The sequence below is a fragment of the Pan troglodytes genome, chromosome 5 (genome assembly GCF_028858775.2).
Source record: "Pan troglodytes isolate AG18354 chromosome 5, NHGRI_mPanTro3-v2.0_pri, whole genome shotgun sequence".
NCBI lineage: Eukaryota > Metazoa > Chordata > Mammalia > Primates > Hominidae > Pan > Pan troglodytes.
In genome coordinates this window covers 147,075,318-147,102,578 of record NC_072403.2, presented here as the reverse complement: position 1 = coordinate 147,102,578, position 27,261 = coordinate 147,075,318, and the positions used below count along the sequence as shown (strand labels likewise).

The following is a 27,261-nucleotide window of genomic DNA, read 5'->3' as shown; positions in this document are numbered from 1 at the left end:
AATCCCCTCACGCTTTGAATTTCTCTGACTTCCTCTTCTGCTACTTTCTAGAGAAAATTCTCTGCTTTAAAGGGCTTGCCTGCTGGGCTAGGCCCACCAGTATGATCTTCATGCAGGGTGGCTGACTCGGGAGTTTAGTGACAACTGCAAAACTCTTTCATAGCTGTGCCTAGCTTAGCATTTGCATAAGTAGGGCACAGGACTCTGCATGAAGGGGTCATCTTTAGAATTCTGCCCACCACAGCTACCAACCTGGAAGCACTTTAGTCCCCTCTGGGGGTCCCGGATGAATGTGGAGGTCTCCATGTTCCAGAGCTGGTAAGAGTATGTTCTGCCAGGGTGGCTTCCGCTTCTGGGGTTACTTGCTGCGTATGGCTTGGATTTTGTCTGCTAGGCCTCTCTGTCGTCTTATTCTTTGTCTTCCTTGGGTGGGAGGTTTAGAGATTCTGCCTACATTTTTCCGAGGCTAAAAATTCTTTTTAAAAGCATGTTTGTTGAAATGTATACAGGAGCTAGTTATATTGGACTAGGAAGGCATTTTGGAGTATATAATCCCATATAATAATAGATTCAATGTCCACAGATTCTTTATTAATCAAATGAATCTCTCTCCCTCCCTGTGTGTGTGTGCATGCGTGCGTGCATGCGTGTGTGTGTTTATTTACTAGTGATATGGTATGGTTACTAAGCAATCAGAAGGGACACCAACTATGAGTGACACACACAGCTAAATAACAGCCCTGCTCTGCTCCAGTATATAGGAGGCACTGTATTAAGTGCTATGGGAGACACCAAGATGAATAGAAAAAAAGGGGTCTGACATAAAAATCTTATGAGAAGCTAGACATGGTGGCTCATTCCTATAATCCCAGCACTTTGGGAGGCTGAGGTAGGAGGATCACTTGATGCCAGGAGTTTCAGGCTGCAGTGAGCCGTGATCGCACCACTGCACTCTAGCCTGGGTGACAGAGTGAGACCCTGTCTCAAAACATAAATAAATAAATAAATCTTGTGAGGAAGATGAAGTATGTGTATAAAGGGTAAAGAGAGATGAAAATATTCATAAACTGTTCTTTGAGGTGAGAGGGGAGAAGGATTATTTCTAGCTCAGGAGTCCAGAAGATTCCATGGGCTTCCTGCTCATGAGGAGAAGCCTGCAGACCAGGCACTCAGGACTTACACATCTCAGCTAGGGAAAAGCTGTTTCTCAAGGTTTCTCTAGAATATGCACACGAATGTACTGCAGAATATAAAAGGCCCTTTGATGTCCAATACAGGAATAACTCTGTTTTCTGAGTTAGACCTAATTTTGAATATTTAAAAAATTAATCATGACATCATGATGTCATCAATTTCATGACGTCAGGAGACTCAGAGACTAGTGAACAGATTATCTATTGCTATTTTGTTCTCCATCCAAAGTAATATTATAGAATGTTCAGATGTTATCTTACTGGCCTTCCATCTGCTCACAAGATTTCCTCGTTTCAGGTTTCTCATCTTTTGATGAGCAATCTTGAAACTGGATTCTGTTTCAACAACTGCACTTATGCTTTAAAGGGGAAGACATGCTGACCTTTCTGGTGGCACCTTTCAGGGTGCAGAGGATTGCTGTGGTGCTCGCTTTGATGGATTGTTTGCAAAAATGGCTGCAATTATTCAGCTCCCTCTGCAGTGGTGGAGTCTGTGTCCACTCCGCTTGACTCTCAGCTGATCCTGTGGCCTGCTTAGACCAAGAGACTGCAAAAGAAGTGACTGTCTGTGTTGAGCCCTCATCTCTAGAGACAATGCATGCTTCCACCTGCCCCTTTCAAACTCTGCTGAGCTGCCTTGTGAACAAACAGCCCAGGCTCCTCATCCAGCCCAATCCAGAGGCAGAGCGGATGGCAGTTGCTTGAGGGAAGGCATCTGAGGTCAGCAGAACTAGAGATTCACCAGAAGGAATTTATGGCTGTTATTTTAAGACACTAAGTTTTGGGTTGCTTTGCTAATATGATCATAGTTCCATTTCTCTTCGGAGGCAGGTCAAACGGATAAGTCCCACCCTGTTCTTGGGAGCAACATTAAACAGTAGTCTGGGACAAAGGTTTCTCACAGAAACTTCACAAGCATGATAGACTCCATATGTTTCAATAACAGGCAAAGTATCTTTCTGTGAAAGTCACACTCAGATTTTGTGTAATTTACTGAAGAACTCCAGTTAAAAGCCACAGTATTTTATTTCCATCGTTTTCCTAAGAGTGGAAAAAAACCATTAAATGCGTGATACATTTTAGGGGCTTCAGACTTAAAGGAGAATTTAATTGAGGGTCTTCAGGACCTCTGATCTTTCAAAATCCTCTAGTGGTGCCATTCACACAGCATTGGCCAAATTTTGGGGGTCGTGTCTGAAATGTTTGGATAACAAAAAAGTCTTTTTATGTTAAAAATTATTTTACTTGATTTCTTTTCTTAAGTAATATTTACAGGGTACTTTATCTTTTTTACTTTATCTCTTACAGAACATTTAAACCTTATAACTTTAAGATGTAGGTATTATCCCCCAAACCCTCCCCCACAAAACACACATGATACATGAAAAAAACTGAGGCTCAGAGAGATGAAGTCACTTCCCATAATGGAAGAGGCAGGGCATGTTCTTATTACCATCTGACACCAAAACTCATCCTTTTTCCACATGTTAGTAAAAGATCAGTGGTTTGGCATCAGATAGTATATTTCCTTTAAGGCCTTCAAAATGTTAATCATTTCTCTTCTTGCACATTTTTTTTTTAGAGACGGAGTTTCGTTCTTGTTGCCCAGGCTGGAGTGCAATGGTGCGATCTTAGCTCACTGCAACCTCTGCCTCCCTGGTTCAAGCGATTCTCCTGCCTCAGCCTCCTGAGTAGCTGGGATTACAGGCACGCGCCACCACACCTGGCTAATTTTGTGTTTTTAGTAGAGATGGGGTTTTACCATGCTGTCCAGGCTAGTCTCGAACTCCTGACCTCAGGTGATCCACCCGCCTTGGCCTCCCAAAGTGCTGGGATTACAGGCATGAGCCTTCATACCCGGTCTAACTTCTGTCTTTAATTTAGAAAATACGGAGTAAAGAAATCATTAACTTATAAGTATAAGCCATTTAATTTTTTAAAAAGGTCAAGTCCAGTTGCTCACACCTGTAATCCCAGCACTTTGGGAGGTGGAGGCAGGTGGATCACTTGAGACCAGGAGTTCGAGAGCAGCTTAGGCAACATGGCGAAACCCTGTCTCTACAAAAAATACAAAAATTAGCCCCATGTGGTGACGCATGCCTGCAGTCCCAGCTATTCAGGAGGCTGAGGTAGGAGGACAGCTTGAGCCTGGGAGGCAGAGGTTGCAGTGAGCCATGATAGTGCCACTATGCTCCAGCCTGGGCAACAGAGCCAGACCATGCCTCCAAAAAACACAAACACATACACACGCACACACACAAAAAAACCCCACAAAAAATCCCATAAGATCTCTCCAGTCTTACTTGTATGCTCAGCTTTCAAATGTTTATAATGTACCACTAACCTTACTAGTGCATGGCATTCACCCTTCCTGTCAACATTTTATTATGAATATTTTAAAAGTCCAGAAAAATCAAAAGTTTTTTCTTTTCTTTGACAGAGTCTTGCTCTGTCGCCCAGTCTGGAGTGCAGTGGTGAGATCCCGGCTCACTACAACCTCCGCCTCCCAGGTTCATGTGATTCTCCTGCCTCAGCCTCCGGAGTAGCTGGAACTACAGGTGCACACCACCACACCTGGCTAGTTTTTATATTTTTAGCAGAGATGGGGTTTTGCCAGTGTTGGCCAGGCTGGTCTTGAACTCCTGACCTCAAGTGATCTGCCCGCCTTGGCCTCTCAAAATGCTGGTATTACAAGCATGAGCCACCGCTCCTAGTCAAAAGATTTTTAAAGCAAACACCCATACACTTGGGCCTAGATCTACAATTGACATCTTACACTACTTGCTCTAGCATAGCATCAAACCATCTAGCCATCCCTATCCATCCACCAACCTATCTGTATTCACCTTTAATTGGATAGGTAGGTAGCCCAGGACAAAAGACTGTTAAGAATATTGCTTTGTGAGCAAAGGTTTTTCACTTCACCTTGGCACCAGGTTCTGCAGACAAAACCACCAATGATCTGTAAGTCAACTTCAAAGGAAGGACACCAATAAAAGCGCCAACTGCAATCAGTTTCAAAATGACTTACATAGTCTGAATGGTGGCATTGCCTGCCTGCTCATAGGAAGGGTTGGCAAGAATGCAACTCCTGCCCGGTGGCTCAGAGAGTGTTCCTTCATTGAAGCTCTAATTCTGAGTCATATTTTGGGTCTGTCTTTATTTTCTTTCTTTCTTTTTTTTTAAACTCCTGGGACTTCCTTCTCTATAGTGATACAAACAAAGATACAAGATAAGGAAAGAAAATCATGGACTAGGGGTCTGTAGAAGGGTAGAAGATTATCTCACGGCTCTGCCAAAGGGGTTAGATATCTGGGACAGAGGGTGAAATCCACTGAGTAGAGAAAACTAAAAAACACATATAGTGGTGGAGAGAAGAGGCAAGGCAACTCCAGAAGAATGATTCAGCTATTATAGAAGTTAGGAGGAAGAGCAGTCAGCATGTGCTACAGAGCTGGAGTTCTGGCAGAGTTCTGGAAGTGGGGCCCTGGAAATACTCCACAACTGTTTTCAACTAGAATAAGGCCCACATAGCCCTATAATTGATTTTATGTCCCAAGCACATGCTACTTCATGTCCCAGACTACTCTCTTAAATAATAATTGAACCAAAGGGACCCCATAATCAGTATTATAAATAGATTTGAGACTTGTGACTTAGGGAGCTCCACAAATTTCAATATATACTGGTTGTTTTTGTAGATGGGGTGGGGTGAGCTCTCTGGCTGCCTGATTATGGTTGCTGGGAGCTTCTCTAGTGAGCGTAGTCCTGCAACTCCTCCTCTCCCTGCTAAAACCACCACCATCCTGCTTGGAGATAAGAAGACGTTTAAAAAATGTTAATACCTATTAAGAGAGCACTCAGAGGAAAACAACTAGAGGAATGGGAAGAGGATGGAAGGAGGGAATTGTGGAGAAACTTACTAATTGTCTTGCAGTAGTCAGTCAGGAAAAATTCTACTCCACCAAAATCTATTATTGGTGTAGTACTTTATTCATGGATTTCCCTGTGGACAAGATTACTGGGACTTTAGCTTAAAAAAAAAAAAAACATGAGGGCCTCTGATACTAGTTTGTAAAAGAAAGAAAAAAGAAAAAAAATTCGGCTGGGCTTGGTGGCTCATGCCTGTAATCCCAGCACTTTGGGAGGGCGAGGTGGGCAGATCGCCTGAGGCCAGGAGTTCAAGACCAGCCTGGCCAGCATGGTGAAACCCCGTCTCTACTAAAAATCAAAAATTAGCCAGGTGCGGTGGCACGTGCCTGTAATCCCAGCTACTCAGGAGGCCGAGGCAGGAGAATCGCTTGAACCTGAGAGGCAGAGCTTGCAGTGAGCCGAGATTGCACCACTGCATTCCAGCCTGGGTGACAGAGTGAGACGCTTTCTCAAGAAAAAAAAAAAATTCAAAAATTAAGCCCAGATCAAAAACAATCCTGTCACCCTATTGGTTATGAAGATAATATGAGGCTGTAACCATTTTGAGAGACAGGGGGTGCTCTTAGTGGGCCTGTAGACCTGCGTGGGCAGAGGGAACAGCAACTGAGCCATGGAAATGAAGACTAAAGGGGAAATTGTGCCATCAGAATCACCGCAGTATCCCAGCTAACCAACCTACCAGCTCAAGGCCTGAATATTGTTGCTGCTGAAACCCTTTTTGTTTCTCCCACACGTCTCTTTGTGTCCTTACAGAAAGGCCCCATTAGCTGAGACCACCTGAGTCTGAATGTGTCTTGGGTCTTTGCAATCTTAAGTAGCTCAAATAACTGGAAGTGGAGACCTCTAATTCTAAGATGGGCTAGCACTCTGGACACTGTATGTGTGTGAGGGGGGCAGAGGAAAGAGCTATATAATCTTCACTCACACCTCCATAGCCTTCCTCTTGGGAATTATGAGGACTATAGATATATTAGAGGCAATCTAATTTCATAATTGATTAAATAGGCCTATGTTTATAGCCAGTGGCAATAAGAACAAAGTAGGAACCTAAATCTGACTCCTGGTGAAGCTCACTTTTTACTCTTCTTTTTATTTATCAAGCAGTGCACGTGCTTTCTCTCTCTCTCTCTGTCTTCCTGCCCCCACACAACTCAACAATCTTTCCAAGTGAGCATTCTCTCCCTGTTTTCCAGTTGACCTAGTGATGATAGACCTTGGCAAAATGCTATTTAAAAGAGGGATTTTCAGAAGGCTAGGAAGCCCTGGGCTCAGTGATTTCTATGGGCCACTACAGTATTCCATGCTTCCCTTTTGCAGCATTCATACCCACTCTTGAGGTCATGTATTTCTCTCTAGAGTGTATGTTCCATGAGGACAGATACTGTTTGTCTTGTTCACTGCTATATCCTAGCATCTAACACAGACGAATTGCCAGCATAGACTCTGCCAGAATTCCATTATCTGTTCAGCAAACACATACAAAGGACTTACTATGGGCCCACGGAAGATGGTAATGGTACAGTGGTTTTCAAAGTGTGGGTCCTGGACCAATGGTATCAACGTCACCCGGGAATTTGTTAGAATTACAAATGCTCAGGCCTCAACCCAGACCTACAGAATCAGAAACTGAGGGGTTGGCACCAAAAATCTGTGTTTTCGCAAGCCCACCAGGTGATTGGTTGCATGCTAATGTTTGAGAACCACTATGCCGGCTTGCCCCAATTATTTATTACAATTGTCCACATTCTTTTCTCCAATTGGAAGGAGTCTATAGCACCTAGCACATGCGTATTGCCAAAAGCTCTTGGTAGTTCCATAGTTCTCAAGCCTTACTGCACTTCAGAATCACCTGGGGTGCTTTCCAAAATTACCAAGGGCTGGGTTTCTCCCCCTTGAGATTCGGCTTCACTTGGTCCTGGGTGTGGCCTGGGCATTGATTTTTTTTTTTTTAAGTTCTTCAGATGATTCTAATACACAGCTAAGATTAAGAATCACTGAGGTAGCTGGAAGACTACAAAGGGAGCGGGGAATTGAAACTGAACACACTGAAGGAAGCCAAAGTATTAGGTTGAGTCACATGAAGTTGACCACATATTGTAGGTCAAATCAGTCAAATATTGCCAATTTAACCTACCAGATGTTCTCAACTCCCAAACAGAAGCAGTCATGGTGTGTAGCCAACAAAAGGACCTAGGTAATAGAAAAATCACGGCTGGGTGCAGTGGCTCACGCCTGTAATACCAGCACTTTGGGAGGCCGAGGCAGGTGGATTACCTGAGATCGGGAGTTCAAGACCAGCCTGACCAACATGGAGAAACCTCATCTCTACAAACATCCAAAATTAGCTGGGAATGGTGGAGCATGCCTGTAATCCCAGCTACTCAGGGGGCTGAGGCAGGAATCGCTTGAACCCAGGAGGTGGAGGTTGCGATAAGCCAAGATCGCTCCATTGCACTCCAGCCTGGGCAACAAGAGCAAAACTCCATCTCAAAAAAAAAAAAAAAAAAAGAAGGAAAAGAAAAATCATAAGCTCAGTTACTGTTTAACTGAAGCAGAATCCATTATCTTCACCACTAATACTGCTATTGTGATTTTTGATTACTTTTCTTCTAGGGCTGGGGTCACAAACTTTTTTCTGTAAAGGGCCAGATAGTAAATATTTCAGGTTTTGGAGGTCACATGGTCTCTGTTGCAACTATTTCACTCCACCATTGCAGCAGAAAACTAACCATAGATAATATGGGAAATAAAAGGGTGTGGCTGTGTTCCAATAAAACTGCATTTATTAAAACAGGAAGTGGGCCAGATTTGGCCAGGAGCTATAATTTGTCCATGTCTGTTCAACAGTATTGGTTTTTCCGTAAGAATGTTAGAAAGTAGGTGTAAGTTGTTTTAGACTTTTGCATGATGAAACAGCTGGCTTGTGATATGAACTAGCTGTAAGACATACAGAAAGCTTCCCGATGTTGCACAGCCTTTAAGTGACACAACTGAGTATTGTTGGGTTCCTTCGACTCCCATTTAAGCAGAAATTTTAAGGCTTGGGGATAGAGATGGGAGGAGACCCAAAGTGTGGAAATGCCTCCCTTCCTTTACTTGGTGTTTAGCAAATGTTATCATCAAAGGCATTACCTTCATGAGCAATACACACTTCAAACAAACCCTCTAAAATCACTGTAGTTTTGTTACCGGTAGAGGGTGTCCAGGTTCTTGGTGTCTTGGACAAAGAATTGGACAAAATGTGCAAATAAAGCAAGGAAAGAATGAAGCAACACAGGCAGAGATTTATTGAAAATGAAAGCATACTCCACAGGGTGGGAGCAGACCTGAGCAAGTGGCTCAGGAGCCCAGTTACACAATTTTCTGGGACTTAAATACCCTCTAGAGGTCTCCCATTGCTTACTTGGTGTACACCCTATGTAAATGAAGTGGTGGCCCATGATCAGTCTGATTGCTTGTGGGAGGGGATAAATTAGAGGCTGAAGTGAAGTTACAAAGTTATACTCCTATGCAAATGAAGACTTGACCCATGACCAACCTGATTGGTTGCAGAAGGGGACCAATCAGAGGTACTTTCAATATTTCATCTGCCATGCGGAAAAAGTTGGGGGGTTGTAAAGGGAGTAGCCTCTGGTCCTTCTGATAGTTGGGCATGGCAAGTTGGGGGTTTTCCTTTTGATTTAGTTCTAGGAATTAATTGTGAATCAGCCCTAGGTTCCCTGCCTCTAGACCCTATTCTCCTGCCTCAGTTTCCCATATTTTCATGACTTCATTTACTCAGAGATAATTAGAGTTGGAGGGAATCTATGGCTGAGCTGATCCCAAATAATTTATAGCTGAGCAAGCAGAGACCCACAGAGATGAAGTGGTTGACCATAGTAACACATGTAGGGTGGAGGTGAGACCACTCACAGATGCTCAACCACATTCATACGTGGATTGTCTGAATATTTACTGAGCACTTATGTCATGTTGGGCATTGGGTTAGACACTAAAGAAAAAAGGGAGTTTCCACCCTGAAAAAGTTCAGACATGCATTAACCCATGAGCCACAGTTAAGCATGTGGCTCTGAGTGTCTGGAGACAGTGGACAAAGTTTTTGGGGAGCAGAACACCTGCTGGTTTCATTACTGATGAAAGTTAGCTGAGATCTCACCACTGCACACTCCAGCCTGGGTGACAGAGTGAGACTTTGTCTCAGAAGAAAAAAAAAAAAAAAAAAGAAACCTAAGGGGTCCTTTCTGAAATTTCTGCTGGTTAATTTCCAAGCTTTTCCTTTATTTTATGGTATCATCAATTATAAGACTCTATGGGTTTAATAAGTTTACAACAAAAGAAAAATCAGACCATGTTAAAGACACAATCTGATGTCAGAAATGGTAAAAGATGAAAAAGAATATGTTAAAGAAATATGGTTATTAAAAAAGCAAATTTGAAACAAGCCTGTTTCTTAATACATCTGTGACTATCCAAGAAAATATTACTCTGCCAGTAACTTTATATATATGTTTACATATTGTTTATATGTAAACATATATGCTGTATATGTAATACATATTTAATTGTTTTGAATTCTGTCTTGCTTGCAGAGGAGGTGCTCAGTAAATATTTGTTGAATAAATAAATGAGTTACAGGCTCTTGACAAATAATCTCTTACCTGTTGTTCTCTTTAACTTGTATATTTATGCCCCTTATTTGCTGATTCATCGTCATTTAGTGAAATTTCATGATGGAGTGGCATTCATTCGTATTTTCAGTCACCGTATTTAACCAGAATACGTGCTCCTAATGTCTTTCATTTCGGAATATTTGAAATGGGGAAGGAAATAAATTTGGGATGTTCAAAGTAAGGCCAAAGTGGCGAGTACCCTAACCAATGACCACTTTCCAGAAGGCTTCAGGTCATACACTGAACACTGAGCACCTTGACTCGGAAACTGACCAAGGAAGGGAAGGGAGTTGTCTGTCCATCGTTAGCTATTTAGGACCATTAAAGAATAGGTGGATGGATTTGTATTCTTTAGAAAAGTGACCGAATGGAAACAAATCCTGACTCTGCCTAACATCTGCCCCCAAACACAGGCGAAGGGTGATTTGTTAACTTACAAGTTCATTTCAGAGGATGTTTTCTAACAGGAAAACCTCACAATTATATCCTTGGTATTCCAATGTCTCTGGGCTACTAAAGCTTTCTTTCAATTTTGTCTTTGATCTGAGGTTCTCCCTGGGCTTTGTAACTATATACAGGATTAAATACTTACCCCATTTAAATAGAAATCCCAAAGCACAGAGGAGTAAAGTGATTTGAAACAAGGGTTTTTGGCATGTTGATTAGAGACTGGTTTAGAACCAAGGATTTCTGAATGAAAATGTGTGTGTGTGTGTGTGTGTGTGTGTGTGTGTGTTTTTGGTCTTGTTTTGTTTATGCGCTTAACTTCGTGAGATATAAATTCCCTTATGACAGATCATATGCAATTGAACCATATTTCTAAAGAGGTTTAGATATATACAAAATTATGCTTCCCCATATATTATAAAAATCAAACAAAAGATGGATCAGCGGCCGAGGTTAGCCTTTATTAGTACCAACATCTGGAACATAATAATTCCCTGGATTTAAGAAAATCTACTTATAGTTAGGGTCTTAATATTTTTCTAATACTCTATAGACAAATGGGCATTTTAATTAAAAATTATGGGCCCCAAAGGAATTGAAAGCTATTGGGGAGTGTTTAGACAGAAAACACAGGGTTAGGGGGAGTAAGGCAGGGTGTTTTAGTGTGGTCCTCTCAGACCACCTGCATTAGAATCAGCTGCAAGCTTGTTAAACCTTCCTAGGTCTACACCTGACTCATAAATCAGAATCCGAGGGTGACGTCAAGAATCTCCATTTTAAACAAATTTCCAATGTGTTTCTGAGGATCATTGACTCTACAAATGCATTCTAGATTAAAGAGTAAAAGAAAATATAAAATTAAGCTAAGAACACCTTCAAGAACAAATATTGGCAGAATTTCTTAATGACCAAAATATCAAAATATAATCAGATTATTCCATATGAAAAATTCAGTAGAAGATTTGGCTTTTGAAAATGATGAGGAAACTTTTAGAGAAATTATTTGTTGATAATATTCTGCTCTTAAAAAAGAAAAGAGTTTTAAGTAATCAGTTCTTCCTGAACTAATTACTTTATGGACTATAAAACGTGAAAACAGCCCTTATGAACTTCGGATCAAAAGATATGTTTTCAATAAGATTTTTCTGGGATTAAAGCACATTCTTTTGAAATTAAGAAGCAGTAGGAAGTGCACTATGTACAATCCAATTAACTGAGTATAAGATTCAGGCCCTGCCAGCATTTGGCCCTGCTAACCTAAGGTTTAATTTTATACTGTCTATGAAAAAGGGATTTGAACAAAATTATTTATATGAATCAGCTATAAATAAGTAATTTTATATCCCTGCCGAAACCATTCCATAACTCCCCATATCTCTACAGACAAAGTTCAAGCTCTATTTACACCGCTTTTCTCTCTGGCCTCGTATCTTTTTTTTTCCTCCAGGTTTCTCTTTCAGTTTCTCAAAACTCACCTCTCAGACATCACCTTTCTTCTTCTTTTCTCTCTCCCTCTTTCTTCTTCCCTAGCATATTGAGAGCACTTCATAAATATTGTGTCATTACTAACAAGATTATTACAGGTAATAGAAAAAGCAGACACATTTAAGATACATTTTGCAGATAGAATATTCAGGTCTTTCTGAGCATTTGAGTGTAAGGAGGGTAATAAGGTAAAGAGAGAAACCAAGGATGACAAATTTTTGGCTTGAGAAATGAAGAAATTAAGATACAAGGGCCAATTACTGCTAATGAGAAAAAAGCATTTAAATGATTATGAGTTCTGTTTTGTTCATACTTAATCTAAGATGCTTATATGGGGAAGATGTTAACATGGAATAGGCTGCAGGAGTCTAGAATTTCAGAGTGGGCTCAGGGGTGAAGAGATGGTATTTAAAGCCACAGCACTGATGAAATCCTTTAGGAAGAATGATGGAGAGAGAAGGAGGAAAGGGCCACTTGAGGCCCAAAGTGAGGAGGAGCAGCAAACAGAGGGAACCAGTGAGAAGCAGGAAAACCAAGAGAGTCATGCCTGAAGCCAAGAGAGAAAAATGGTTAGAGAAAGAGGGGGTGTCAACTCTGTTGACTGCTGCCAATAAGTAAAGTAAAATGAGGCCCAAGAAGTGACTACAGCATTTGGCGAAGTGGAGGTCACTGGTGACATTGAAGAGGCAGGCATGGAGGAGTGGGGGCAATGAAAGTTCATGTGGAGTGGGCAGAGGGGAGGCAACCTGGGGAAGTGGGGACCTGCCATACAGAATTCCCTTAAGCAGTTTTGCTGAGGAGCAGATAAATGGGGTGGTATGAAGGGGTATATAAGGGGATATTGTCCACTTGAGTCCAAGAGTTTGAGACCAGCCTGGGCAACATGGTGAAACCTTGTCTCTACAGAAAGTACGAAAATTAGTGGGGCTTGGGGGCACGTGCCTGTAGTCCCAGCTACTTGGGAAGCTGAGGTAGGAGGATCACATGAGCCCAGGAGGCTGAGGCTGCAGTGAACCCTGATTGTGCCAATACTGATTAGCCTGGTATGACAGAGCATGACTCTGTCCCCCCTCCCCCAAAAAAAAAGAAAAAAGAAAAGAAAAAAAATTAAACTATACTGATTAGGGAATATTGTCTTTCCTGCTGGAAGTTGTAGACCATGTTAATGTGAGGGAATAATTGGGAGAGAGAAGACAATGATGATGTCGGGGAGAGAGAGAGTATTCACAAGATGAAACCCCTGAGGATACAGAGGAATGGCTTGCAGAGGCCAGATGGATGGGCCAGTCCATGACTGCAGCTGGGCATGCTCACCCATGCTAGCAAGAGACAGAGTAGGCATGCAGGTGTGGCTGTTGACGGCTTCTCTTTTCTCATTCGTGTATGAGTCAAAGTTATCTGCGGGGACTGGGTAGAAACGGGATGGAGAGTTTGAGAGAAAGGGGTGTGAAACTGTTGTTTGGAGCATGGGAAAAATATATACTAACTAGATATACTCAGGTAGTAGAATTGCCTGAATGTCCAAATACAATATATCATCATGAATTTAAAGATAAGTTGTTATATTTGGGTGTTTTTATTCAGCAAGTTTAAGATGTCACATCTTACTCTACTGTCCTTTCCAACTTTTGCCTGACTTTATCTGTCAGTCCTGCCTAGGTGTCAGTTCTGTAGGAAACCTGTCTTCTTCCTCCACGTCTTGATCTGGTGCTCTACGTGGTCTCCGTTATCCCTATTCTGATTATATTGTAGTAACCTTTACTCATCTGTATCTCCCATCTGAACATAAGCTCACAGAGGGCAGGGACTTTGATCTATGTTGTTCTGAGCTCTAACCCCAACTTCTGACACAGCACCTGGCACAAAATAGAGCCTCGACATGTACTAGTTGAATTAAAGAAATATAGTGTAAAGACAAATATCAAACAACCTCTTTCATTTCCATATTAGCATCAAGATTACTTTCTTTTCTTTCTTTTTTTTGAGATGGAGCATTCCTCTGTCGCCCATGCTGGAGTGCAGTGGTGCAATCTTAGCTCACTGCAACCTCCGCCTCACAGGTTCAAGTGATTCTCGTTCCTCATCCTCCCAAGTAGCTGGGATTACAGGCACGCACCATCACACCCCACTAATTTTTGTACTTTTAATGGAGATGGGGTTTTGCCATGTTGGCCAGCCAGGCTGGCCTCGAACTCCCGACCTCAGGTGATCCACCTGCCTCAGCCTCCCAAAGTGCTGAGATTACAGGCATGAGCCACTGCACCTGGCCAAGATTATTTTCACTGAATATTAATTTAAAAAAATTATTAACTGTTTATTACCAGAACACTAACAAGTTCCATAAGATTTATAGTTTAGCTTCCTTTTGCTATAGGGAGCAAAGTTACTAGGTATAATTGTATATAAGTAAACTTTACTTTTGAAATTTATTTATTTTCAGAGATGGGGTCTCTCTGTGTTGTCCAGGCTGGTCTCAAACTCCTGGGCTCAAGGGATCCTCCCACCTCAGCCTCCCAAGTCGCTAAATTTTACTTTTACAAAGAGATTTGTATTTTAGCTGACTTCCTTTCCTCAAGGATGAGGACTTGGTGACTAAGGAAGAATTGATTTTTATAATAGTAATGGTTCAAAGGAGAAAAATAAGCCCCAAAGTTGTAAGTATTTTAAGTGGAGTGTAATAGACCTGCACATCACATTTTTTTTGGATTAGAAAGCAGCAAGCTTAAGGAAAAATATGCCCTCTACTTCCCACATACATATTTGTACAAGGAGAAACATATTAACTAAAATATGTTAGAATGATTAGTAATATTTTGAGAAGATATAATTGAGTTTTAAAGTAAGTTTTTAACATAGAATAGTTTTAACACACAATTGGGGACATGGGTCTCGGAGGTATTCACTTTCCCATCGCTGGGTAACAGACATTTTTCTCTAATTGATCATAAGTCATCATGGTGACTTATCTAATCAACAGGCACGGCAACATTTTACAGAGATGCAAGAATGTATTTACTTGCAGAATCTTCACAATAACAACCTTGACTTGAAATGCATTTTTATCTCCAGTATAATTAAAATATAAGTAAAATGAAGCTTTGAGAGATTAAGTAAAACATACAAAGTCACACAGCTGGTAAAGGGTAGGGTCTGAATTCAAATCAAGATTGGTGGCCAGGTGCGGTGGCTCACACCTGTAATCCCAGCACTTTGGGAGGCTGAGGTGGGAGGATTGGTTGAACCCAGGAATTTGAGACCAGTCTGGGCAAGATGGCAAGACACCACCTATATTTAAAAAGAAAAAAAAGATTGGTCTGGCTTCAAAACTGATTTTCTTTCAATAAAGCAAGACAGTGAGCCCCTTATGGGATGCCCTGATGATATCTAATGTCCCTTTCAGTTCTAATATTGTATAATTTCTAAAGAAAGAATGAAGTTTATCCCTGGGCATCTCTCTTATCTTGAATTTTCAGTCCCATCTAGAGGTCGGGGACACAACAGTCTTCTCAGTGTCTCTCCTGTTCTCTGGATGGACATACGCAGAAGCAACTTCACACACAGTAACTCACAAGGGCAGCCTTTCATTTAAGTAGTATATAATACTGTTTTTACTTGTACTACCTGAATTCCTGCTGTAGAGAGCAGGATGATTTTCAAAATTGATCAGAACAATCAACGTTTTGGAGATGCTTGTGAACTGGGTGTGCTGTGTGAGTATTTGACCATAACAGCTAAATTTACACTCCTTTTCATGAAGTTAGGTTTTTAGTCTCTAGTTATTGGGTTACAAGCGTGTTGGAAATATAAATATCTATTTCAGTTCTGTAAGATGTTGAGTTCACTCTTGTCATTAATAATTAAGTGACCTCTCAATCTAACTGTGTAATTGGCAGTGCACATTATCAGCAAGATGGGCATTCGACACACTACACAGCAAGCATCACTGGACTGTGGAAAGTGTACATAATAACAAACATTTGTATAGTGCATTACTTAATAAAAGTTTCACTGTGGGAAAGAACTCATTGCCCAGATAAGGAAAAAAGGCTCAGAGATGTGAGTGACTTGTCTAAGTTCAAACTGCTAGTAAGTGGCAGAGTCAGCGCTTGGAAAAATACTCAGAGAGGGCATGAATATAAAGAGCTTCCTAACACTGGGAAGACGTGTCACGTCATCTATCAGCAGGACAGTAAAAGTCCACCAAATCGACTCAAAAACTAGTAATTAGGCGTAACAAATCCTTGGCTCTATGAACACCAAGTGTATCATGCCCATGAGAATTCTGAATTGGAACAGAGTGAGTAAAGGAAATTTAAAGGAATTTATGTTAAAAGGGATATTACAGCATAGTGAAGAGAACACTAAGCTGAAGATGGAGCCAGTAGAGATTCATCTGTGAAATGGGGCTATTTTGAACAAACGACTCCGCATACCCTTGAAGGCTCACAGGCCGGCTCCCATATGGGAGCTCCCTTGTCCTCCAGCTTCTGGTTGGTTCTGCCAGTGAGGACCCCTAGGCAGAGATAGGAGAAATGGGGAAACAAAGTTAGGGTTTACCCTTGGCTCCCTCCCTGTGAGGTCTCCTTCGATGGCAGTGGTGTCGTCAAAGGCTAGTGCTCCTCTCAAGGGCTCCTGCTTTCCTGACTGTCCCCCTCCAGGCGGCCTTCCAGGTGCCTTCAGGCCTGCACCCTGTTGCTCTCCTAGCCCCTGCCCACATCTGTGGTATCAGTACATTTGTGAACAAATTCCCCTTACAGCATCCGCATTCAAATGCCGCTAGACCCTGACTGATGCATTCTGGAAGATTCCTCCCCATTGTCCATGTGATTGTTTGTGAACTATTTAACTCGGTTTGCTTGTTCTTTCTTCTCCATTGTAATGATTCCTGGCTTCTTCACACGAAGTGCATATGGTGTGCAATTATTAGAGGAAAGTGCTTTGAGTCTGCTCCATTTTCTTTAAAGTGTAACTGTTGTCCATAGTGACAAATAAGAGAGAAAACAAAAGTAGGTAAAATAAGGGCGCATCTTTATTTTGCTACAAGGCAGTGAGTACACCGTCATATCTCAAAAGTTCAGTGCTGGCCATCTTGCATCAAATGTTCTTAAGGCAGTGACTGGCTATCAACCACAGTTTCTGTCTCCCCAGTTGCAAACACAGGATCCATGCAACAGTTCTGAGACCATACACTTAGAAACCACAGGGGATGCGGATCAAATGCAGAACTCCCAAATTATAAAACAGTCAGGCTACACTCAAAACAAAACACAGAACATCAACAACACACATCTCCCAAAAAAGAAGTGCAACGCATGCTTGTATAAACCAACAATAACAAAAAAACCACAATAAAAAATGCAGAGTCTCCCAAACAAGTTTTCAAATGTATTGCAGAAGGAAAAAAAATGTATATATATATAAAATTAAAAAGTCTGAAATACTAGTGCATAGTCAATTACCTAACACCAAGTTTCTTTTCTTTCCGTCCAAGCTCTACTGCCCCTCTGATACTAGCAGCATGTCTACAGGCTAAGACCATAGCAGCAAAAAACGTTTTTCATTTGGCATTTACAAAATTAAATTACTGAATAAAAATATAATTTTTTATAAAACTATTTCTTACAGTAATAATTTTTAAAGCAAGCTAACAGAAAACTCATAAAATGGTTCGGTACAATAAATGTACCTTCAATGTCATTAACCATAAATGAGCATTTACAATCTGGATTAAATGTCTCATGGTATTAAGTCTACACTTAGAGTAATGCTTTTACTGATTTTTAAAAATATATGCATATGTTTAGTGATCGAGAAAAGTGAAATACTGGAGTACCTTTTAATGTGTAAAATTTCAAAAAACCCACCACAGGAAAAAATACTGATCTGTTGGATCCTTTAAAATACAGATAAATCATTTTATGTTTTTTTTTTTAAAAAATCTGCATTAAGATATTAACAACTGGCTACAATTCATTACCTAATAATTTAGGTAAGACTGTTATTTATTTTTAAAAATCCTTTTAGTTGGGTGAAATCCAATAAGACTTCATTCAACTAAATGCACTTGGTGCTGCTCTCAACTGTTGTACCACAACAAAAATAGGTTCTTCTCCCATTCATGAAAAGTTTCATGTTGAGGAATGATATATCCCAAGTCAACTTGAAGTGTTCTGAAAACCATAATGCTTTTCTGGAAATGTCTCACATGACCAGTGTCCGGGCTGAGAATGCATTCACGTATTTACGAGCTTGACTGGAAGCTGTCATCTGCTCCTCCATCTTTCCACAGGATGCAGGTTCCCAGGTACTGCTACAAGGCTGATGGAGAAAGGGACGGCAACAGGAGCGTCAGACAAAGAAGCTCATTCTATAGACCCAGCAGGGCCAGCACTGACCAACAGATGGCAAGTGGTTGACACCAGGAAGGCTTTGTCAGATAGAATCTTACCTCCCTGGCCCCCAGAAATCCGGTGTTCTTAAGGGATATGGATGATCAGAAATTATTTGTTAAGAGGGAAAACCCATTCCAAGCAGCTTCATAAGATATAATCCCATCTTTATATTTTAATGCCTTCCGTCTATTAGGCAATTTTACAAAGCTGGAGATAGGAATGAGCATTATTCTCCAGATACCTAAAGTGAGCTATGGCTATCTACTCACTAAGCAAACTGCTGAGTGTCGTAGCCACAGTGCAAAGCAGCTCATGCACGCACTGGAATTGATCAACACCTGCTAAGTGTCATATATATGTTTTCATCAATTACTTCAGAAATATTTATCAGTATAGTTTAATTTTTTTCCTTTTTTTTTTGAGACAGAGTCATGCTCTGTCATACCAGGCTGATCGGTATTGGCGCAATCACAGCTCACTGTAGCCTCAGCCTCCCGGGCTCAAGTGATCCTCCTACCTCAGCTACCCAAGCAGCTGGGACTACAGGCACGTGCCACCAAGCCCCACTAATTTTTGTATTTTCTGTAGAGACAGGGTTTCACCATGTTGCCCAGGTTGGTCTTGAACTCCTGGACTCAAGTGATCTGCCGGTCTTGGCCTCCCAAAGTGCTGAGATTACAGGCATGAAGCCAGTATAGTTTAATTTTTAAAGATACACTAGAAGATACAAGATGGACCTAATATCTAAGGACAGCATCTCCATGCCAGGGACAGTGGCACTTCACATTTCACATGCATTATTTCATTAAAACAGCACCATCACCTCGGGAGGCAGGTTCATTCTCTCTCTAGACAGGCTCGAGAATGGAGACAGAAAATGGAGGTAACTTGCCCAAGGCCACTCTGTAGGTAAGTGGTGGACTGGCTTTGAACTTTGCTGTCTCCAGCTCCTGCGATGCCTCTGTGTTGCCTCAAATGCAAACATGTACTATTTATGCCCCACTTGGTTTCCAAAAGGATGTAAGATGATTAGAAAAGAAATACAAGACAACAGAGTTTAAAAATGTGTATAAAGAAGAGTCATAATAGGGAAACAAATTTGGAAAAAATAAACACAGTTGGCCCTCTGCATCTGTGGGTCCCATATCTGTGGGTTCCACATCCATAGATTCAATCAATGGCAGATCAAAAATATTCAGAAAAAAATAATTGCTGTGTATTGAACATGTATAGGTGTTTTCCTTGTCATTATCCCCTAACAATATAACAACTATTTCCATAGCATTTACATTGTATTAGCTATTATAAGTAATCTAGAGATGATTTAAAGTATACAGCAATGAACGGGTACAATGTACATTATTCCAACGATAAATACACTCACAGCCTCGAATTTGACCACTATGCAATATATCCATGTAACAAAATTACACTTGTACCCCACGAATGTATACAAATAATAAAAAAAATTATATGGTAAGATGTGTGTAGATTATATGCAAACACAATGCTATTTTATATCAGGGACTTGAGCATCCCTGGACTTTGGTGTCCTTGCGGGTTCTGAAACAAATCCCCCATGGACACTAAGGAACAACTGTAACATGAAGATGGTATGAGATTTGCACACGAAACACCTGGCATAAAGCACAGTGCCCCAGCTAGATGTAACCTCCTGCTTGACTCTGATCTCTCTAGCAGTCAATGCAGAGAGGGGAACAGAAACAAACAGATATAAGATTTGGTGGCTGTAAGCTCAAAAGGAAACCAGTGGGTTAGAAAAGGCACTATTCCTGGTATTGCTATCTGGAGGGATTATTTTCCATGGGACAAAAGAATAAGAAAGGCCTTAGCTGTTCAGAGCCTGCAGTGTCCTTTATGAGACAGAATGGACACAGGTGAAACAGGAAGAATAATAACAGGCCGTGTGCGCAGGTTTGTGGTGTTGTCCATGGGAAGAGGGGATGGGACACTGAGGAACTGTCAAGGCAATGCTGTGGGGAAAGGGTGAAAACAGCTAAGATTAGGGGAGAGAGAGGTGGAAACGCAGGGATGTCATCCAGGGAGCGAGATAGCAGGAAAGAGGCAGGAAGCTGCAATTTGTACATTGCCAGTGGGAGGGGATGTGGAGGGGGGGAGGGCTGAGAAAGAAAGGGTTAAACGACAACATAAAACAAGCCCTCACTATAGGCACCGCATGCCTCTAAGTGTTATTGATATAACTCCTCTCATTTAATTCTCACACAAAACACCTGTGGCATAGCTACCATTCACTGCATCCATTTTACAGACCAGGCAATTTGAAAGGAAGAGAGGATTTAGGCGCCATACTCAAGGTTACCCGGGTAAGAAATGATGGAGCAAGAATGTCACCCATGGGACCACACCCCTGGTGAGTACCTGACGCTGCCTCTAATTCGAGTTCTTATCAGGAACAATAAAAGGAACCTGGGAAGTTGTGTGCTCAGGGCACCAGGGCCTTGGAATCCAGGAAAGTGCTGAGATGGGGTGTGAGAGTCACCAGACTTCTTAGCAAAGAAACATAATTCTACTAAAACAAGGTATGGGTACAGTGGTAGGGTTTCCTTGCCTAGTTGCTGCAACAAAGTTTCCTGACATAGGGTTTGCAGTGTAATGTTCTAGCTTTTAAACTTTCCTAGGGCACAAAGCTTGTGCCATCTCCCCACTGATGTCAACAGCACTGTCTATGAATAGAAATGTTCACTCTGCAAGCTCAGAGGCTCAACATATAACTTGAAATACTACATAGCAAGATGGATTATCATAATATTTTCCAGGAACTGAGTATCTCAAAAATGACAAGACAAAGATAACAGACAGGTATTCTGAATTGCCTTCTATTCCGAATTTAATGTTTTCCTAAACAAAATTACCAGGTTAGTTACAGTATTTGAAATAGTTCTGAATAAATCACGTTTCTCTAGCCTCAAGCATGCAGGTGAAATACACATATCTCTCTGGTGTCTATCTGTCCATACAAATTCCTGAAACATGAAATTGACACAGGAAACCAATTAAAAAACAAAATTTAATGTTATCTTTTCAGTTACTGAGCTTGCATTTGTAGTCGCTACAACAGTGTGACATTTAATAGTGACTACTTCAGGGTGAATAGTTCAATATGGTGAATATGAAGTACGATGCAGGGCTTATGGCAAGGATTAGATGCACATGGAGCCAAGGACTTGGATCTTAAAGAACAAGTGACAAAACAGGAAGCAGAATGAAATATCTTAATATCATAATATCTTGTATGTAAATTTAAATTTACATAAAGACACACATAGAAAAGAAAAATACTTGAAACAAATGGAGGGGAAGGGGAATGAAGGTGAGAATGGAGATGTGAGAACCAGGAAAGAAAGGACTGCTTCTGTTTTACTCTAGCTAAGAATTTTTCCAAAGTCTTTAAAATGGCCTATTAGAATTTTTTTTTTTCTATTTAGCTGGGCTTCAATCAATATAGAATTTTCTTGTCCATTTTTCTTTTTTTTAGATATAGGGCCTCATTCTGTTGCCCAGGCTGGAGTGCAGGGGCGTGATCACAGCTCCCTCAAACTCCTGGGCTCAAGCGAGCCTCCCACCTCAGCCTCCTGAGTAGCTGGGACTACAGGAGTGTGTCACCATGCCCAGCTATGTTTTTTAAAAAAAAATTTTTGTAGAGAGCGGGGGTCTCGCTATGTTGCCTAGGCTGGTCTCAAACTCCTGGCCTCAGGTGATCTTCCTGCCTTAGCCTCTCATAGTGTTAGGATTAAGGATAAGCTAATACAACCAGCCAGAATTAATTTTCTAAATGCGTAAATTACCTTAAATGCTATGTTAAAACGATCTTATGCTTGCTATTACTATGCCTCCTGTTAAAAGTCAAGTTCTGTGTCTTTTTTGTTTTTGTTTTTGAGAGAGGGTCTTGCTCCTTGCCCAGGCTGGCATGATCACAGCTCACTGCAGCCTCCATCTCCGGGGTTAAAGTTGATTCTCCAACCTCAGCCTCCTCAGTAGCTCAGACTACAGGCAGGTGCTACACTACACCTGGCTAATTTTTGTATTTTTGGTAGAGACAGGGTCTCGCTGTGTTGCACAGGCTGGTCTCAACCTCCTGGACTGAAGTGATCCACTTGCCTCGGCTTCCTAAAGTGCTGGGATTACAGGCATGAGCCACTACACCTGGCCTAAAAGTCAAGGTCTGATCCTTTGTAATATAGTCCTTAGGTTGACTCAGAATTCCCAAAGTCGATTCAGGAGAATCTAGTACTAAGTATTATCAACTGAATCTATTTTCAACTTGAAATCTGACTGTGTTCCTGTGAGATCCCCTACACAGCTCATCACTGTATTCATATTTAGCTCTTCCTCCAGGACTAGGTATTTAAAAATGAGATCAATATAAAGAAGGTACCATATATTTGTAATTAGAGTTCTGAGAGACCTTTCCAAATAGTTAGCTTCTCCTAAGTCAAAAGAGAATTTACCAAGAAACAAATAACAATGAAATATCCAAATTCCAGAAAGCATAGCATTTCTGAGTCATATATCCCCTGAAGCTCAGAGCTAGGGCAGCCAAGATGACTTGGAACGCCTGATTCTCCCAGTATAGACAAACACCAGGATGTGGTAGCCACCATGTACGAGAACCACTGTGTGTAGGAACAAAAAGGCCACCAAGCATGAGCGAGGCAGCTCCTTTTCTGCACCAGGAAAGCACAAGACAAGCACATCTTACCACAATAAATGAAACAAACTGGTCAGAGTAGACATATGCCTATGTCGTGAAAGTCAAGGAAGATCAGAAGATTGAGTACTTTGGTACAAAAAAAAAGAAACGCTCCCTTTCTCCCATCTTACCTGAAGCCTGGGAGCCCCATGCCAACTTTTCATGCAGAAAGAATTATTTTGACAAAGGAAGATTAATGTCTTTGTGCTGGAAGAACATTTTTAAATACTGTCATACATATCTTTGCAAATTCTCCTTGTTCTCTCTCCCTAAACTTTAGTTTCATTTACCCTAAAGAACTGCTGAGAATTATGGGTTTCTGCATATGAATTCTTGTTAAGTTACTAACCCATGGTGCTCTTGCAGACATGTCACTCTATCATAATTCATTTCAACATTAATAATCCTACCCACACATCCTCCTCCTGTGGCCGGGGAGTCATCTCGCTTATCCTGTAATGTGCCTTTAATTGCCCCTGGGCAGAAGTGAACTATAAACAGTCTGTCAAAGCTTTAACTGGGATATCCTGTTAAAGCACTTTATATAAATATTGCCATCCTTTGTAGAAAACAGAAGAAATAAAAAGAAACAAGACCATGTCCACAGGTGGTTTTCTGTCAGAATTAGATGATCTTCACATTTTCATTTAGAACATGAATAGTTTTTTCATCAAGCTGAACAAAAACGGTTCTTATTATTATATTCATACAGCAACTTCACCCAGTATCTGCTGGCTTCAAAAGCCTTGGCAAATTATGTGTTTTACAATTTGCTGACCTAATAAGAAACTTGTATAAACTAAAAAAAAAAAAAAAAAAAAGTAAAACCAAAGCAACTCATCAGATGGTATCATGTTTTTATTGTGTTTTGTTTTAAAATAAGCAGGCATCAATGGTATCTAAAACAGTAAAAAATAAGAATTTTCTGCTTATTCTATTTCACCTATCTGAAAAAAAAAATACTTCCTCTGGACTAAAATTCTAAAAATGAGAATTCCTTCCCAAAGGGACATCTTTTGAAAAAATGGATCAGTTATAAGAGAGACTGTAGAAATCTTTAGTTGTCTTTGGAAAGTCAGAGATAAGCTTAAACTGAAATGTTGCTAAGGTAAGATTAATGGTTACCAAACTTTTCTCGAGAGTAAATGCTTCCCTAGGTTGGCACAAATCAATTAAATGACTCCAACTTCAGCACTACTGATTTTCTATAGAAAATAATCTTAAAAGTTAGGGAAATAAAAATCGAGACGGTGATTGGAAGTTGCCTCATCCACCAATGACTCCACTTCCCAAGCCTAACTAACAATTGCAAATGTGGATGGACTTTTCCCAAATTTGGAGTTTGTCCCCGATGTCTCTAGAGGTCTCTTCACCTTTCATGTTGATAGACTTTCTAAGTTTATATCATATAGCCTAGGGTGGCACAACTTTTTGCAATATCCTTTTCCTTAGTCACATATGAGTTCCAAACTATTAAGATTAAGACCAAGTGCCAAATTGCTCTAAAGCAATTCTATCTTTGCTGGCCTGCCCAAGGAAGATTTTTATCTCAGAATGTTTATTCTCTCTAAGTGTCACCAAACAAAACAAATGAAAAATTCACATCTCAAAATGTCTGGGGCAGGGCATTCTGACTCTGAGCTCAACATAGCTTCTCCCTTCACTTAGCCCTTCTCAGTTCAACCCAAAAGCTATACACAGAAAAGCTGCTTAATTTATAACATTTTTTGAAAGCAGGTCACTGAATTACTACTGACAGCCACATGAATTTCTGCCAGGGTAAGTGGAAAAAAGTGACCAAAAGGGAGAACCAAATGAGTGTGCAGGCATCCAGGGGAGCGGGTCAGCACAGCACACTAGATGAAAAAGGCTCGGAAAGATCTCTGTCGTGTGCAGACGGTTTCCATGTCTGTTTAAATGACAACACGAACAGCAGAAAAATAGAGAAAACCAGTAAATCAGTTGCTTCATCTCCATCATACCGCGAGGTCTGACTACATTTATTTCAAGGAATCAGTTGAATCAGCTCTCTCTTTTGGTGACCCACTGACACAGTTCTGTAAGAGTGGGACAGGGAATAGCATGCCAGAGGAAATAATATACCACAATGAAAAAAACAAACAAAAACCCGAAAAACAAAAAACCACCCTGGCCTTTGGTGAGGGCTCCTTGCCTGCATTTCAAGGACAGGGACTATGCGGTGACTCTGCCTAATAATATCACCTGTGTATAGTGGCAAGTGTGCCGCCATCTTGAAAGCAATATTATATCCATTTGATCTTCACAGTAACCTGTGTGATGAGTGAAGGATATTCCATGGTCCCAAACTTATAATTTGCTTAATTGTGTTCACTTGATGAATTAAAGTCATGCCATTTGAAAACGGTGGAGTCTAGCCTGGAACCCAGGTTCTGTTGCCCCCATGCTTGTTTATTATACTGCTCAGCAGTGCCTATCAGGCAAAAAGGGCTTGCCTTATTTTTTTGAAAAATATAAAAGTTCATAGACAAATAACAAAATAGGAGCAATCTAAAACGCGCTGAACCGAAAGCTGAGGGGAGTATCAACTGCTAGCAACATTTTTAAATTCTTTGATACTGTGTAAATGTGTTTAAATAATAATGGCTGGAGAAATTTCTTTAACTCAAACTCTTTGTTTTAAAAAAGTCAGGCCATGGGCAAGCCAAGTCAGGAAATTAAAATTTAAGGCTGTCATTCTGTGGTTACGAAAAAGAGGAAAGTGAGTGAGTAGAAAGCCTATGAACACATCTTTTACACTTGGGTTTTAAATAGGAATAAAAGGAAATTATAATTTAAGAGAAAAATACAGAAGTTCAGAAGGCTTATAACTTAAAGCACAGTTTTTGATCTACCAATAAAAATGTCTACCTTAAGGAAAGTTGATTAGCATAATGTGCTTATTTCAAAACAAAGGAAATGGAAAGCACGCTGAGGAAAGCAGGCAACTCTTTTCTCCTTGCTGAGGAGGGAGCTATGCGTCTGCCTCGGTCTCTCTCGGGTAACTACTGAACGGCAGAATCCAGCAGCATTCCACAGTGCCTTTCCTACCACAAATGCACGCTTTCTAGGCTGAATGTTTTCTCTACTTCCTCATTTGTGACCATTTTATAAGCTTCTAGACTCTATCCTCTATCCCACACAATGTGGAGAAAAGGCTGAATACTGACAATGATATGACATGAAAATCTCATATATTCTGAGCCACATGAAAGACACAAATATGAAAAACATCTCAGAACATTTTTATTATAAGAATATCCTGTTTGCTTTTACAATTTAAAATTAAAACAACTGTGAAAATATAAAAGAAACATAACAATTATAAGATTATGTAGCTGTTGCAAATTCCTTTTGGAAAAAGACTAAGTAATTAAAAAAACAAACATAACATGAGTGTACATAATGGCTTATAAAAGCCTCTATTTAAGCACTGTAGATTATAGATTAGGGGATACATGGAGAGCTCTGGATTATTAAAATTCACTGAGTCTTGGCTGGGTGTGGCGGTTCACGCCTGTAATCCTAGCACTTTGGGAGGCTGAGACAGGCAGGTCACCTGAGGTTGGGAGTTTGAGCCTGGCCTGGCCAACATGGTGAAACCATGTCTCTACTAAAAATATGAAAATTAGCTGAGTGTGGTGGTGGGTGCCTGTAATCCCAACTACTTGGGAAACTGAGGCAGGAGAATAGCTTGGACCCAGGAGGTGGTGGTTGCAGTAAGCCAAGATTGTACCACTGCACTGCAGTCTGGGTGACAGAGTGAGACTCTGTCTCAAAACAAAACAAAAAAAATTATTTGTATCTCAATGACAAACCACATAACAATGGACAGACTTAGCACCCTGATTTTGGTGTCTATGTACCATTTCTCACTAAGAGGATTCAGAGCACCATGTGGAAATGGCTGATTCCAGTAAGAGAGTAAGGAAATGTGGCTATTAAATTAAAGCAACTTAAATTCATTCAAATTGAAAATTCTGCTCCTCGGCAGCACTTGCCATATTTCAAGTGCTCAAAAGCCACTGGCTATCATAGTGGATAGCAGCATGTTAGATATTTCCTTCACATCACCATAGAAGTTCTATTAGACAGCACTGGACTAGAGAGTAAAAGAGATTTAAGAGGCTTAACCAAATGCAATGTGTGAAATTGTTTCAATTTTGATTCTTTTTTGGATTAATGGGAAAATTTAAATACACCTGAGAATGAGAAGATTAAAGAATTATTGTTAAATATGTAATGATGGTATTAGGTTATATATAAAAATGTCTATTTATAGAGACACATCTGGAAGTACATGAGAATAAAATGTTATATTAGTTGGAATTTACTTTAAAATACTTCAGGCTGGGCAGGGTGGCTCCTGCCTGTAATCCCAGCACTTTGGG

At 40.6% G+C, this 27,261-nt stretch overlaps 1 protein-coding gene across 16 annotated transcripts in view; it reads right to left on the bottom strand.

Annotated features, from left to right (window-relative positions):
• Positions 1-16,735: 16,735 nt before the first annotated feature.
• The window catches only part of MYB (MYB proto-oncogene, transcription factor), a 38,004-nt gene continuing 27,478 nt past the window's right edge, over positions 16,736-27,261 (bottom strand). For all 16 annotated transcript variants that reach the window (XR_001718752.3, XR_010157778.1, XM_016956327.3 and 13 more), the window contains one exon: positions 16,736-18,046. Coding sequence is in view for 14 of the 16 variants with exons in the window: in XM_016956327.3 (XP_016811816.1) it covers positions 17,930-18,046 (117 nt within the window). In the remaining 2 variants the exon portion in view is untranslated. The remainder of the gene's footprint in view (positions 18,047-27,261) is intronic.